General features: G+C 38.9%; 1 protein-coding gene across 2 annotated transcripts in view; it reads right to left on the bottom strand.

Moving 5' to 3' along the window:
* Positions 1-4,493: 4,493 nt before the first annotated feature.
* Positions 4,494-15,635, bottom strand: part of CHP1 (calcineurin like EF-hand protein 1) — a 40,522-nt gene continuing 29,380 nt past the window's right edge. For both annotated transcript variants that reach the window (XM_079129031.1, XM_079129030.1), the window contains 3 exons: positions 10,355-10,416; positions 4,860-4,982; positions 4,494-4,693 (listed from right to left, as the gene is read on the bottom strand). In XM_079129031.1, the coding sequence (XP_078985157.1) occupies positions 4,640-4,693; positions 4,860-4,982; positions 10,355-10,416 (239 nt within the window). In that variant the 3' untranslated portion in view covers positions 4,494-4,639. The remainder of the gene's footprint in view (positions 4,694-4,859; positions 4,983-10,354; positions 10,417-15,635) is intronic.

The raw sequence follows: 15,635 nt of genomic DNA, 5'->3' as shown, positions 1-15,635 counted from the left end.
CATTTTGAGATAATTTTATGTGTGCTGTGGGGTAGGAACCCAATTTCACTCTTTTGCATATGGATATCCAATTGCCTGTTGTACCACAAGACTATGCTTGTCCTTTCTTTGGCAGCACACATACTAAAATTGGAATGATAGAGAGAAAATTAACATGGCCTTTGTGCAAGTATAACATTCAAATTTGTGAAGCAATCCACATTTTACACAACAAAAAACAAAAACAACACTCTGCTTTCCCCCACTGAATGGCTTTGCACCCTTGTCAAAGATCAGTTGACTATAAATGTGAAATTTTATTTCCAATTCATAATTTACTCCATATATTTGTATGTTTATCCTTTTTCCAGGACCATACTTGTCTTGATTACTATAGCTTTGTAGTGAGTAAATTTTGAAATTGGAAAATGTAGCCAGGCATGCCTGTAATCCCAGATACTTGGGAGGCTGAGGCAGGAGAATCATAAATTTGAGGCCATCCTGAGTACCCTAGCAAGAACCTATCTCAAAATAAAAAATAAAAAGCGCTGGTGGCGGGGAAGTTGGGGGTGGGAGGCTGGGAATGGCTAGGTGTGGTGATGCATACCTGTAATCCCAGTGACTGGGGAGGCTGAGGGAGGAGGGTCACAAGTTCAAAGCCAGAAGCCCTAAGCAACTTAGTGAGACCCTGTCTCAAAATAAAACATGGGGTTCAGTGGTTAAGTGCCCCTGGGTTCAATCCCTTGGTACTAAAACAAAAACAAAAGCAAAAAAAAAAAAAAAAAAGGGGGGGGGCTGGGAATGTAGCCCAATGGCAGAGTGCTTGCCTAGCAGGAGTTTATAGCCCTCCTGGGTTCAATTCCTGGTATGACCAAAACAAAGTGAGGGATTATGATTCCTTTAAATTTGTTCCTCTTTTTCAAGACGGTTTACTCTGATCTCCTAGATTCTTGGTGTATGATTATTCAAGTATCATTTTAAAATACATCAACTATAATCCAACCCAATTTCTTTCATTTTTTTTTCATGAATTCTATGACAGACCCAGTCATATAATATCCTGATGATAGTAACACTGTGCCTTTATCACTGATCTTACACACAAATTTAACAAGACTTTGGAATATGTGAAAGGAAGAGTAATGTGGCATACTTATTAAAAGGACTGGGGATGTGACTCAGTGGTAAAGCATCCCTGGGTTTAATTCTCAGTACCAAAAAAACCCCCCAAAAGCAAAAAATACACATTAGAATTGTGCCCTGTATGCTGGCATATGCCTGTAATCCCAGTTACTCTAGAGGCTAAAGCAGGAAGATCTCAAGTTTGAGGCCAGCTTTGGCAAGACCTTATCTTGAAGGGGGGGAAAAAAAGGTGTGTCGGGAGGTGCCAGGGCCGGAGCTCAGAAGGTAGAAAGGTCCCAAGTACCTTAAACGAACTCCCCAAACAAAAAAATGTCAGTATCTTGGGCTGGGATATAGCTCAGTTGGTAGAGTGCTTGCCTCACAAGTGCAAGGCCCTGGGCTCAATCCCCAGCACCACGGGGGGGGGGGGGGGGGGGGAAGCATCTCAGTTATCAATTTTTTTTCCATATTATCACAAACCATGAAATGATTCATTCTAAAATTTTCTTGAGGGATAATGTAACATAAAATGTTTCTGAAACCTACTCTTTTCCCCTTTCATATACTTTGCTACTGCTTCTTTTTTTTCTGTATCTCCCAAACTCTGACTTTTCAGGGATAACAAACTTCTTGAAATGCCCCTGATCACCTGGGCACAGATTATATGCCACATCATGTTTGTGGTTGTACTGCCCCATCTTCAAGGAAGAGGCAGCACAAAGTACATTTAAAAGTTAGCATATTCATTTTGCCAAAATTCAAAATTTTCTTTGGACATGAACACAATTCTGAGAAAACATTCATAAAATGCAGCATCATGACAGTGTTTTTTCTCTTCCATTCACAAGGCTATTCCCAGATTAAAAGCCTGAGTCATGTTACAACACCAACAATTTCTGTTTCTAAGGTGATAAGGAAAAACATGACATTTCTACAAAGGAAATAGGAATCACTAAGTTCAAGCAGGACACATAGTATTGTGGCACAAAGATCCGGGTATAGCCTGAATTGTATACAGTAATATTTAATTTTTTCTTTTTGTTATTATCATCGGGGATTTTCACCTAAGTAAATTTCTATTATACTGATGCTAAAAACCTATAATTGCCAGCACATTTTAGACCTTGAGGACTTGAGGTCTTATAAACTCACATTCCAGTGTCTTCAGGGTTAATGGGCTGCTTATGATTATTTGATCTATACTAGAATGTGTATCTGGCTTTTCTTAGAATCTCCTCCTTTATAAGCTTCCCTTCTTGGATCTAGAGAGACCAGAAAAGAAATTGAATCTTCAGAGGAATGAATGGGAAATGGCCAAGGCTAACAAAACTGGGTGTATGGACTGGGGTTATAGCTCAAGTGAGGTACAGTGCTTGCCTAACATGTAAGGCACTGGGTTTGATTCCCAGCACCATATATATAAATAAATAATAAAGATCCATCAAGAACTAAAAAAAAAATTTTATAAAATGGGCCTAGAGGCAGACAGTGTGAGCCCCTAGATGAATGCTTCCACTTCACGTGTCAGCAGCAGAGTACACTTGCATTTGATAGTACAGACACAGACCTGAGTAAGGGACACACTGAGTTTCAAACTTGAAGGAGACAGAAAATTCTTGAAAATCACAGACAAAATCAAGTTATTTTGTTTTAACCACAAGTATTTATTGATGGATCGAAGAATACAACTGTAATGGGACAATAAGGCACAACTGTGGATTAGAAGTTCGCTATACAGCCAAAGGAGGGGGGAAGCCATGATCTTAAGAACTTTTTTAAAAACGCACATCAAGGAGACTCTGAAGTACCTCTACAGAGATCAGTATCAGACAATTTTTTCCTTTTATACAATTCCTATATTACATCACTTGATCACAAAAACTGATACTTAATGAAGAATTTCTCATTCATTTATATTTAAGCCATCCTGCCTGTTCCCCACCTTTATCCATTCCTTTGTAGTGATATTTTTTAGCAAGTCCCTTCCTAAAGACTTGTTCACACATCTTGGATAGTCTTCTGAAGCAAGGAAACAAGCAAGCAAGCAATGACTCAGAGAAAAATCAGCCAAGGGCAGCAACTAAATGAAGACTCACAGACATACATAGGACAGTAATGGCCAGATTCAATGAAGTCTAATGAAGCTGACTTTGGCAGAGCCATTGCTCTGGCTTACTCAAAGGTCTGTAATGCCACCTTACATTGTCTTACCAGTGCCAGACCCCTTGTTTCTAAGGGATTAGCAGTGGCCTATACAAGGAGCTAGGAAGATATTGTAACCAGGCAGCTAATGACACTATACATTCAATGCTTTGGATCAGTATTAGGGGCTGACTATGGCTTCCAGCATCAACATTTGCCAAGTGTAAAAATTCATAATTTTGTGTAAAACTGATAACTGAGGACAGTCTTTAATTCTTTTGGATTCAGATAAGTTAGGCACTTCCATAACACTAGTCTCTCTACTTGGAAATGTGAAATGAAAAACATTCCAGTGCACTAACAATGAGGCATTAACCATGCTGCAGAGTGTAAATGTGGCAGGTTTCAAAACAGCAATCTTGTCCAAAAAGTCATGAAAAGGTCCACAAGCATGCTGTCAGAACAGTTATTCTGGTAGTGACAGTGTCCCAAAGCTAAGCAGACCTATAGGCATATGACTATTTTCTGAACAGTCAATACTGCACTCTCAGGAGAAGCCATATAGGTATATAAAACGAGAGTCAGAGGGCAGAGGTAGAGCAACCCAGGCAAGCCACCCAGCTCAGGTGGCTCTACACTTTTCACTAAGGCCAGCTTCCGAGAAGGATATCTCCACCTAGAAGCCCTTTGATGACAGAGTAGTACAGAGGACCAAGAGAGGGTCATTCTTCCAAGAGAAGTGTTGGCTACCAAAAAGCTCCTGGAAAGGTAACATCCTGGGGACCCATTTAAGAGTGAAGGTAGATAAAAACTGCCAGACCACCGAACTATCCTGCCAAGTCAGAAATACATTTAACAGGCATAATCTGGGGTGTCAAGTAGAACACACAGAATTTTGAGGCTCAATAAAAAGCAGGGAGGCTGAAAGACTAAGTAAGGTAAGCCAAGGTAAGCTGAGTGACAGGGAAGTAAGAAGCAAAGGACATATATGAAGGAAGCAGGAACATGCTAAAGCCTCTCTGGAGGGAAGGCAGCATGGTACAGTCCACATCCAGTGAGAGCTTTGCTGGCTGGTTCTTGGCATGATTCCATCTCTTTCTCAAACTGGATGAATGTGTGGCATTGAGCAGCAGAACAGGGAAACATGGTATTTATAAATGGAGGACTGAAGGATGGATACTGAACAGAAAATAGACTGGGTGTACCTTTCTGTAATGCCCTGTTTATACACCAAAGGCAGGTTTGCGTAGACAGAACATATTTGGGGTTGTCATGCAATAGCAGTAGTATTTTGGGAGAAGGGGAATGATGGGGTGGAGGTGGGGATGGTGGACAGGAGGACTCTTAAGTTCCAGTTCTTAAATACTAGAAAGCAAGGAACAGTTTGGTCTGTCCTTTAGTGAAGAAATCGGATGCTCATTTTCTGTTCTACATCCACCTTCTCCAAAACCTGGGATTAAACCAAAAAAAAAAAAAAAAAAAAAAAAAAAAAAAAAAAAAATATATATATAGTTATAAAGATTGTAACAGTTCTAAGCACTTTTCTAAATAATGGTTTCCCTTCTCCCTCCTGTACAACAGAATTTCATTTTCAAATCAAGAGGTGATTGACTGACCTTAACAAATTCTGTGAAAGATATAGCACTATCCCCATCCTGGTCAGCCTCCTGGATGGTCCTGTCTGCAATGCTGCCCAGCTGCTCATCTGAGATATTCACTCCAACCATCATGCGTAGCACCTACAAGACCAAGAGCCAGGAATTACAGAGGACTTAGGAGTGAGAGAGATTCTTTTACTAAGATTTAAGATAAAGTCAATAAGTTACTCCTCTCCTTTTTCTCCCCCCGCCCCAACCAGGGCCAAGGACCAAACTCAGGGCCTTATGCATAGTAGTCGAGCACTCTGCCACTGAGCTAAATCACCAACACACCTCCTTTACCTTTGATACCCTCAAATTTAACAGCTAGAAAACTAAAACCCTAACTTGCTATCTAGGTCATTCTGGACAATAATGTGAGCAAAACTCTTTGGCAAGGTCACTGGATAGGAAAGCAAAGCCTCATTAAAGGAGAGTTCTTTGCATTTTGCTAATCTTCATTTTTCCTGCCCACAATGTAGATGTGATGTCTGGTGGCACAGTAAGGAGCTGTGAGATGAATCATATGTGCTATGGATGCGAGAGCAAGCATATAGCAGAAGCCAGGTTTACTATACCATCCTAGAAAACCTATTCCGAGTTCTTGTTGCATGTAGTTCCTTACTGATGTCAGTTGATTTGGTGGGGCTTTCTGGAATCCCATGTAAACGCAGTCCTCTTTGAGGAGATGCATTAAGCATTAAGCAAGCTACTTCTGGGGTATGGCCAAAGAAACTTAAATATCCCCTAAAAGTTGCATGCTAAATTCTTTTCTTAGAAAAACAACAAGCATAATTAAAGGACCATGAGAACTAAACAAAGATAATTTACATTGTTTCATCAAATTTATCTCAAACTTAGCAAAAAACCCACTACCCAAAATTCTTCTAACATCTTTAGGATATGAACATACTTAAAAATTTGATACCTCATACAAAATATGTAATTTTTAATAATGTGACTCTCAGACAATATGAAAATGTTGAGGCTTCATGTTAAATGGGGGACAGGGAGCTTTTCTGAAGCTTCGCATCACAGCAATTAGTCACCTCTGTGTTCAAAAGGCAAAAGCCGAGTTTTTCACAGGAAGGAAGGCCCTCTAGTCCAGTGGTTGAGAGGGCTTCCTTTCCCCTACTCCTTTATATCCTTCTCCACCATCCTGAAATAGATTTTTTAAAAGTGCATGACAGGGCTGGGGATATAGCTTAGTTGGTAGCATGCTTGCCTCACATGCACAAGGCCCTAGGTTCAATCCCAGCACCACAAAAAAACACAAAACAATAAAAGTGCATGACAGACCAGGTGCAGTGGCACATGCCTGTAATCCCATGGCTTGGGACGCTGAGGCAGGAGGATCACAAGTTCAAAGCTAGCCTCAGCAACTTAGCAATGCCCTAAGCAACTTAGTGAGATCCTCTCTCTAAATAAAATATAAAAAAGTGCTGGGGATATGGCTCCGTGGTTAAGCCCCCCTGGGTTCAATACCTGGTACCAAAAAGAAGTACACGACAGAATTTTCAAAAAAGAAAAAAGCTGAAATACTGATGTGCACCAGTACACTTTTTGTTTTTTTCCTCAAATCAATTGTTTTGTTTTGAAGCCAGGGTCTCACTATGTTGCCTAGGCTGGTCTCAACTTCCTGGGCTCAGTAATTCTCTTGCCTCAGCCTCTCAAGTAGCTGCTATCAATTCATGCACTCTATTGCACCAGGCTACAAATTAATTCTTGAAAATTATAAGTTGTACAGTTTAGGTACAAATGTACAATTGAAGGATTAATAAAAAGACAGTGCTAGAAAAATTATTTGGGCCAAGCTACTTGCCACCTTTTCCAACTGAGAGAGGTCAAACAAATAAATCCATCCTCAAATTTTAGATCTCAGTTCAATTATTTTCTGAGGTGTTTGACTTTTAGAATAATAGAACCAGGTTGTGCATGTACTAGTGTGTTGGATATTTAGATAGGATGGGACAGGAGTGGTGTGTTTTAAAGGTCACCTTGCCGGTCCAATAATAAGGATATGAAGGCTCAGAAGTAGCTTGACCCACAGGCCAGTGTTCCTATCTATCTAGGCTGACACTTATTGTTCCAGTGGGAAGATTATTAGCGAATGGGAACTTTACTATTATCATATTATTATTAATATTTGAGGAGGGTTTATATATACCTTTTATCAATTTAAGAAAACTTCCTGTACCAGGGATACAACTTGTCTAGCATGTACCCAGTACTGGATTTGAGCCCTGGGTTGGGGGGTTTGGGAATGATGAGAAAAAAACAGATAAGAAACTTCCTTTTATTTCTGGTTTTATAAGACTTTAAAAAATCACGAATGGATGATGAATTTTATCAAATGCTTTTTTCTATGAAGAAGGCCATTCGATTCTCTTCTTTAATCTGTTAATTTGGTTATAACTGATTTTCTAATTTTATTTATTTATTTATTTAAAATTTTTAATTTTAAAATTTTTTAGTTGTCAATGGACCTTTATTTTATTTATTTACATGTGGTGCTGAGAATCAAACTTAGTGCCTCATATGTGCTAGGCAAGTGTTCTACCACTGAATTACAATGCCGGCCCTGATTTTTAAATTTTATTTTATTTATTTATTTTTTGGGGGGTGCTGGGGAATCAAACCCAGGGCCTTGTGCTTACAAGGCAAGCACTCTACTGACTGAGCTATCCCCCCAGCCCCTCTAATTTTAAATCAATTTTTATTTTTTATTTTGAAGCAGGGGACCAAGGATAGAATCTAGGGGAGCTTAATGAATGAGCCAGCCTTTTTAATATTTTATTCAGAGACAGGGTCCCACTGAATTGCTTAGCACTGGTTTTTGCTGAGGCTGGCTTTGAATTTTCGATCCTCCTGCCTCAGCATCCTGAGCCACTGGGATTACAGGTGTGTACCACCACACCTGGCATTAAATCAACTTTGAATTTCTAGTGCAAACCTGTTTTGGATATAATAATATAGTATCCTTTTCATATATTGCTGGATTCAGTGTGTTAATATTTTGTTTAGAATTTTTACATCTAAGTGAATAAAAAAGTTGGGGCTATAATTTTTTTCTTATATGATGTACATAATTAAAATGTGCAATCTGATGAGTCTTTGTATACACATTGACACCATCACCAAAAATCAAGATAATTAACATATAACTGGATCCCAAAATTTCAACCAGGACATTCTACAAGAATCGTACTAAAAAAAACATGCCCAGTAATGCATGGTGGGACAAGCCTGTAATTCTACTAACTCAGGAGGCTGAGGCAGGAGGATCTTAAGTTCAAAGCCAGTCTTAGCGATTTAGCCAGACCCCATCTCAAAATAAAAATAAAAAGGGCAGAGGCTATAGCTCAGTGATAAAGTGCCCCTGGGTTCCATCCCTAGTAAAGAAGAAAGAAGGAAGAAGAAAGAAGGAAGAAGGAAGAGGAAAAGAGGAGGAGGACGAGGAGGAGGAGGAAGAAGAAGAAGAGGAGGAAGGAGGAAGAAGGAAGAAGAAAAGAGAAGGAAAAAGGAAAGAAGGAAGGAAGAAAGGAGGGAAGGAAGGAGGAAGAGGAGGAAAATGACTAGTTAAGCCATTCTTTAGGATAAATTCACTACATACTTTTAAATATTCATTAAGTATCTAGGAACTGCAAGTTACCAAATGTTTTAGAAATCCCTGTGTCTAGAAAGATAAACTTTGTTTTCTTTCACTTCAGCAAAATGTTCATATCATCTTCTTGCTGGGATAAAACTAGTTGTTTAGGACTGGGGATATAGCTCAGTTGCCTTGGGTTCTAATTCCCAGCACCACAAACAAACAAACAAAACCTAGTTGTTTAACACCTCAACAATCCAAGAGCATGACTGGAACTCTTGCCACACAGTCTCCCTAATCCTTGCTAACGGGTTTTCTTATCCAATAACAGAAAATAAATCAACTATTTCTCCAAAAACACTTTCTTGCAACCAGATCTGGGCCACAGGATGAAAATTCAGAACTCAGAAGCCAATGTGCAGCAACTTAACAAAGTAAACTCTTCTCACCAAAAAAATATATTCCCACTTCAAAAGCAAGGGACACTATCATGATCTCCTCATTGTTTTGGTTTCTACTCAGGCAGAAATGTAAGAATACTGTGGATTGGTCTGAGTAAACATTAACTTGGAAGTCTTCTCAAGACAATAGATGAATTCAGATTTACTTTAAGGGTGAGTAGAAACAATTTTACTTTTTAGAAGTGTATGTTGAAACAGACAAATTTCCCCATGGAAATCCCTGAAAGTGTTAGCCCATGGTCTTTCAGACTCAAAACAAGGGGTAATTTTCTCCCCCCACTGAACTATATAAGGGGAAAGCACTGAATGACAATGCTAATAGGATGAAATGCTAGTCATTGCTAGTAGGGGAACAGGGACTTGTCCATGGGAGCAACAAAGGGCAGTGAATGGTTAGCTCAAGGTACACTGGCACAGCAACAGTTTGTGACCCAAATGTCAAGTCTAAGGACCAAATGAATCAGCAGAATTTCCCTAGGTATCATCTTTTTTTTTGGGTACCAGGGATTGAACTCAGGGGTGCTTAACCACTGAGCCACATCCCCAGCCCTATTTTATATTTTATTTAGAGACAGGGTCTCACTAAGTTGCTTATGGCCTTGTTAAGTTGCTGAGACTGGCTTTGAATTCTCAATCCATCTGCCTCAGGTCCTGAGCCGAATGAGATTATAGACCTGTGCCACTGCACCCAGCATAAGTGAACTATTTGATGTACACAATGTCACATATTTCATCTCTGCCAGTCAGCACCTAGGAACATTTAATTAATGCCTTTTAAAAAAATAATTTTTAAATTTTATGCATCAATAAACTCCTTAAAAGACTTTGTCTTCAATAAGAATTGGAGGATTGCTTTCAACAGAACTTTTATTGGATGCATATCAGAATCAGGTAGCTCTTCCTTGGCTAGTTCAATAGCAGTAATTTGCAATGACCAAATGCAACTTTTGAATCATAGGCCAGCAGTTGAGTAACCCAGGAGTCAGGAGTCATTCAAAATGGAGTTCCCATAAGGTGTTTCTTTCAATTTGTGTATCTGTCAGCTGGCCAGTCACTCCAAAGTCAGCAAGTTTACCATTCCCTTGTTCAGAGAGCAAAGCACTGGCAGCTTTTGTTTTGGTGAATTTTCTTTTTTTTTTTTTTTTTTTTTTTTGCTGTGCTGGGGATTGAACCCGGGGCCTTGACTGCTTGTAAGGCAAGCACTCTACCCACTGAGCTATATCCCCAGCCCGAATTTTCTTTTCTGTATGCAGTAGTTCAGACCTTTCAAAATGTCCTTTAGCATGGTAGTGATCTATAACTCTTATGGAAGATCCAGTGCTGAACCACCACCCGGGTATTTCATCATCTACAATTTTGAACACTTTAAATATGAGTCATAGTATTTTGTCACATGTGAGTTGTCACACAGCTTCCCCACATACCTGTAACAGCTCATCACGGGAGATCTTGTCATCTTTATCCAAATCATACAGTCGAAAAGCAACTGGTTGAAAAAAGCAAGAAATTAGTGGAAATTCTGTAGTGTTTTGTCTCTTCTCAGTAAACTGCAAAGCTGGGCACAGTGGTGCATGCCTGCAACTCAGGAGGTCGAGGCAGGATGATTCTCAAATTTGAGACTAGCCTGAGTAACTTAGTGAGGCCTGAAGCACCTGAGCAAGACTCTGTGTCAAAATAAAAAGGGATGGGAATGTGGCTCAGTGGTTAAGCACCCCTGCATTTGATCACTGGTACTGAAAACAAAACAAAAACCTAACCAAAAGCAAAAACCAACCCTTACATGGTTCTGTAAGTTAGGTCACTTCACACAACCCATCAATTCCACTGTGCACCACTCAAAGGAAACCAACAATAAGAGCCACAAAGGTACCATTACAGCTGATACAAATGTTGCTCTGGGGCCCTGCACAAAAATCAACTCAAAATGGGTCAAAGACCTAGGAATTAGATCAGAAACTATGCACCTCCTAGAAGAAAACCCAGGGTCAACATTACAACATTTAGGCACAGGCAACAACTTTTTCAGTAGGACCTCTAAAGCTCAGGAAATAATGCCAAGAGTAATAAATGGAATGGCATTAAATTAAACATCTGCAAAACAAACAAGAATGTAAAGAATGGGAGAAAATCTGCTAGTTACTGAAAGAGGATTAATATCTAGACTATATAAAAACAAAAAACTTTACATCAAAAAAAATCAAATAACCCAATTAATAAGCGGGCAAGCCCAATCGGGCGCCCGCGGCATTCGGCTTTTCTTGCTCAGTGGCACTGGGCAGCTACAAGGGAATGCTGCAGCGACCCAGGCGTCTACCCCGGGGGCCCAGCACAAGGTGGCAGGCTGCTAAGTTCGGCCCAGGCGATCAGGGATGGTGGGCGCTGCTAGAACTCCAGCTGTCATCAGTTCTGGTTGCTGGCGCAAGATGAAGATTTTTTGTTTTGTTTTGTTTTTGTTTTTTTGGTGCCAGGGATTGAACTCAGGGCTTTGTGCATGCAAGGCACGCACTTTACCAACTGAGCTATATCCCCAGCCAAGATGAAGATTTTGAAATGGCTGTCAAGAAACTTAATGGAAAACTCTATCTAGATGACTCAGAAAAACATAGACCATTAGAAGAAAATCTAGCAGATAATGAGAAAGATTGTGTTATTGTTTGGGAAAAGAAACCAACAGTTGAAGAGAAAGCAAAACCAGATTCAATAAAGCTCCCACCTACATTTTTTTGTGGAGTCCGCAGTGATACTCATGAGGACAATGGAAATGGGGAAGACTTTCAGTCAGAGCTTCTAAAAGTTCAGGAAGCTCAGAAATCCCAAAGTGAGGAAATAATTAGCACAAGTGACAGTGTGTATACAGGTGGGACTGAAGTGACTGCAACATTTTTCTGTAAATCTGAAGAACCTGATTCTATTAGCAAACGTATTAGTTCATCATCTGTTTCCGCTGGAACTGTGGATAAACCTGTAGATTTGTCTACTAGAAAGGAGACTTATATAGAATCTACAAGCCAAGTGGAAAGTAGAACAGTTTCCTTTGGATTTGGAAGTGGTAGAGGACTATCATTTGCAGATTTGGCTTCCAGTAATTCTGGGGATTTTGCCTTTGGTCCTAAAGATAGAAGTAAAATCTAGAGAAGAAGATGAAGAAATTTTGTTTAAAGAGAGAGCCAAACTTTATAGGTGGGATAGACGTCAGTCAGTGGAAGGAGCGAGCTGTTGGAGATATAAAGATTCTTTAGCAAACAATGAAGAATTACTATTGGATCCCTAATGAGAAGAGACCAGGTGTTTAAAGTCTGTGCAAACCATGTTACCACCAAAACAATGGGTATAAAACCCCTAAATATTTCAAATAATGCTTTAGTTTGGACTGCTTCAGATTATGCTGATGGAGAAGCAAAAGTGGAACAACTTGCAGTGAGGTTTAAAACAAAAGAAATGGCTGAGTCTTTTATGAAAAAATTTGAAGAATGTCAACAAAATTTATTGAAACTCCAGAAAGGAGAGGTATCTCTGGCAGCAGAGTTATCAAAGGAGACAAATCCTGTGGCATTTTTTGATGTTTGTGCGGATGATGAATGTTTGAACTATTTTCAAACCTTGTTCCTTGAACTGCTGAGAACTTCAGAGCACTGTGCACTGGAGAGAAGGGCTTTGGTTTTAAGAACTCCATTTTTCAGAGTAATTCCTGATTTTGTTTGCCAAGGGGGAGATATCACGAAATGTGATGGAACAGGAGGACAGTCCATTTATGGAGATAAATTTGAAGATGAGAACTTTGATGTGAAACATACTGGTCCTGGCTTACTCTCTATGGCCAATCAAGGCCCAAATACTAATAATTCTCAATTTTTTATACAATGAACAAAGCAGAACATTTGGACTTTAAGCATGTAGGATTTGGATTTGTTAGGGACGGCATAGATACTGTGAAAAAGATTGAATCATTTGGTTCTCCCAAAGATCTGTTAGTCAAATAATTAGCATCATAGAATGTGGCTAGATACAAAATCATTGTTTTTCATAGTAAATGTTATCTGTATAAGCAGTTGAATTGAAGCTTAGCTGTTAGACAATATGGTAATTACGTTCAGCTTTTGAAAATGAACATTTCCAATGTATAAATGTAAAATTGCAGCTTATAGCTGTTGTCACTTTTTCTTTTTTCTTTTTTTCTTTTTTTGGGTGCTGGGGATCAAACCCAGGGCCTTGTGCTTACAAGGCAAGTACTCTACCGACTGAGCTATCTCTCCAGCCCCCTGTTGTCACTTTTTAATGTGTTATAATTGACCTTGCATGGTGTGAAATAAAAGTTTAAACACTGGTGTTTAAAAAAAAAAAAAAATTGGGCAGATGAATTAAACAAATACTTCTTAAAAGAATAAATACAGGGGCTGGATATATAGCTCAGTTGGTAGAGTGCTTCCCTCACAAGCACAAGGCCCTGGGTTCAAATCCCCAGCCCCATTAAAAAAAAAAAAGGAGAAGAAGAAGACCAACAAACTTGAAAAAAGTTCATCATTAACAATTAGCGAAATGCAAATCAAAACTACACTTATATTTCATCTTACTCTGGTCAGAATGACAGTCATCAAGAATACAAACAATATTAAATGCTGGAGAGAACGTAGAAAAAAAGGAATACTTTTACACTGTTGGTAGGATCATAAATTAGTATAACCACTACAGAAATCAGTATGGAGGTTCCTCAAAAGACTAGGAATGGAACTACCATATGACCCAACTATACCACTCCTGGATATTTATCTTAAAGAATTAAAGTCAGCAAGCATAGCAATACAAGCATACCCATGTTTCTACCAGCACAGTTCAAAATAGCCAAACTGTGGAACCAGCTTAGTGTCCATCAATGGATAAATAAAATGTGATACACACACACACACACACACAAAATGGAGTTTTATTCAGCCATAAAGAAAAATAAAATTATATCATTTGTAGGAAATGAATGGAACTTGAGAGCAAAATAAGCCAAACTCAGAAGATTAAGGGTCTTTTGTTTTCTTATAGGTAGAAGCTAGATAGGAAAAAGGATGAGAAAGGTTGAGCGTGTAGCTCAGTGGTAGAGTGCCCTTGAGTTCAATCCCCAATACAAAAAAAAAAAAAAAAAAAAAGTTAATTGATACTGTTCAGGTTTATGTGATCGTCCTCTGCCTCAGCCTCCTGAGTTGTTGGGATAACAGACAAGCACCACAGCGCCCGGCTATTTACTGCACAATTTTTAAGTGTTTAATGTTTTATCATGCATTGCAGTTTCCCCAAAAGATATTAAAACAATGATTATGTTTCCCAAGTTCAAAGCATTATAAGGAACTTAAAAAAAAAAAAAAAAAAAAAAATTCCAGGGGGTTAGGGTTACAAGGAGCAAACTCTAAGAAATAAAGATTTGATGTAAACTCATCATTGTTGTTGTTTTACACCCTAAGCCTTCCTATTCATATAGGAATGTCTTAAGGCAAAATATGTAAGAGCTGGGTTTGTAACTCAGTGGTAGAGTGCTTGCCTACTGGACAAAAGGCCCTGGGTTCTATTCCCTGAATGGGGGGGGGGGGGGGGAATCAAACACAAAAAATACTGTCCTCACTTCACTGGGTATGGTGGCACATGCCTATAATCTCAGATCATTTTGAAAGGTCAAAGAAGAGAATCAGAAGTTCCAGGATGGCCTGGGCAACTAAACAAGACCCTGCTTCAAAATTTAAAAAAAAAAGTTTTAAATAGGTTGAGATACATACAGTTCAGTGTTAGAGCACTTGCCCTTGCATGCATGAGGCCCTCATAAAATATCATCCTTGGGTTGGGGATGATAGAGCACTTAGGAAAAAAAATTCTCATTTTATATGTGCCATTAACCAATAAAAGGAAAAATAAAATCAACTGGGTCTCATCAAAATTAAAAACACTTGTTCAGCTAAAGTCCATGTTTAAAAAATGAAAACAAGCTATACACAGGAAAAGAGAAAATATTTGCAAACCACAAATCCAACAGGGACATATATTTTTAGAATAAAGAACTTTCCAACTTAACACTAAAATAGAAAACAATTCAATAACAACATGGGCAAAAGACATGATTAGACATTTGACAAACACATAAAAAGATTTTCAACATCAATAGTCATTAGGAAAATCCAAAATAAAACCACAATGAGCTACCATGGCATACCTATTAGAATGGCTGAAATTTTCTTTAAAAAGCTGCTATAAATTTTCATGTACAGATTTTTGAATGATCATAATAAGTCTTCATTCTCTGGATTAAATGCATAGGAATGTACCTTCTGGTAGCAGGAGTTGCATATTTAGTTTTTTAAGAAACTGCCATCTTTCTCAAAGTGATTGTACCATGAATGTTCAAAACAGCTTTTTTTGTAATAATCCCAAACTGGAAACAACCAAAATGCCCTTCGATATGTAAGTGACTAAACAAATTGTGGTGCAACCATACCACAAAATAAATGAATGCAATAAAATGGAATGAATTACTGAAAAAATGCAAGAAGCCAGGTATAGTGGCACACACCTGTAGTCCCAGTGACTCAGAGGCTGAGGCAAAAGGATTGCAAGTTCAAAGCCAGTCTCAGCAACTTAGCGAGGCCTTAAGCAACTTAGTGAGACCCAATCTCAAAATAAAGAAATAAAAAGGGTTAGGGATGTAGCTCTCAGGGGTATGAGCCGCCTGCC

The sequence above is a fragment of the Sciurus vulgaris genome (genome assembly GCF_902686455.1).
Source record: "Sciurus vulgaris genome assembly, chromosome: 2".
Classification (NCBI taxonomy): Eukaryota; Metazoa; Chordata; class Mammalia; order Rodentia; family Sciuridae; genus Sciurus; species Sciurus vulgaris.
This window is presented reverse-complemented; position numbering and strand designations above follow the sequence as displayed.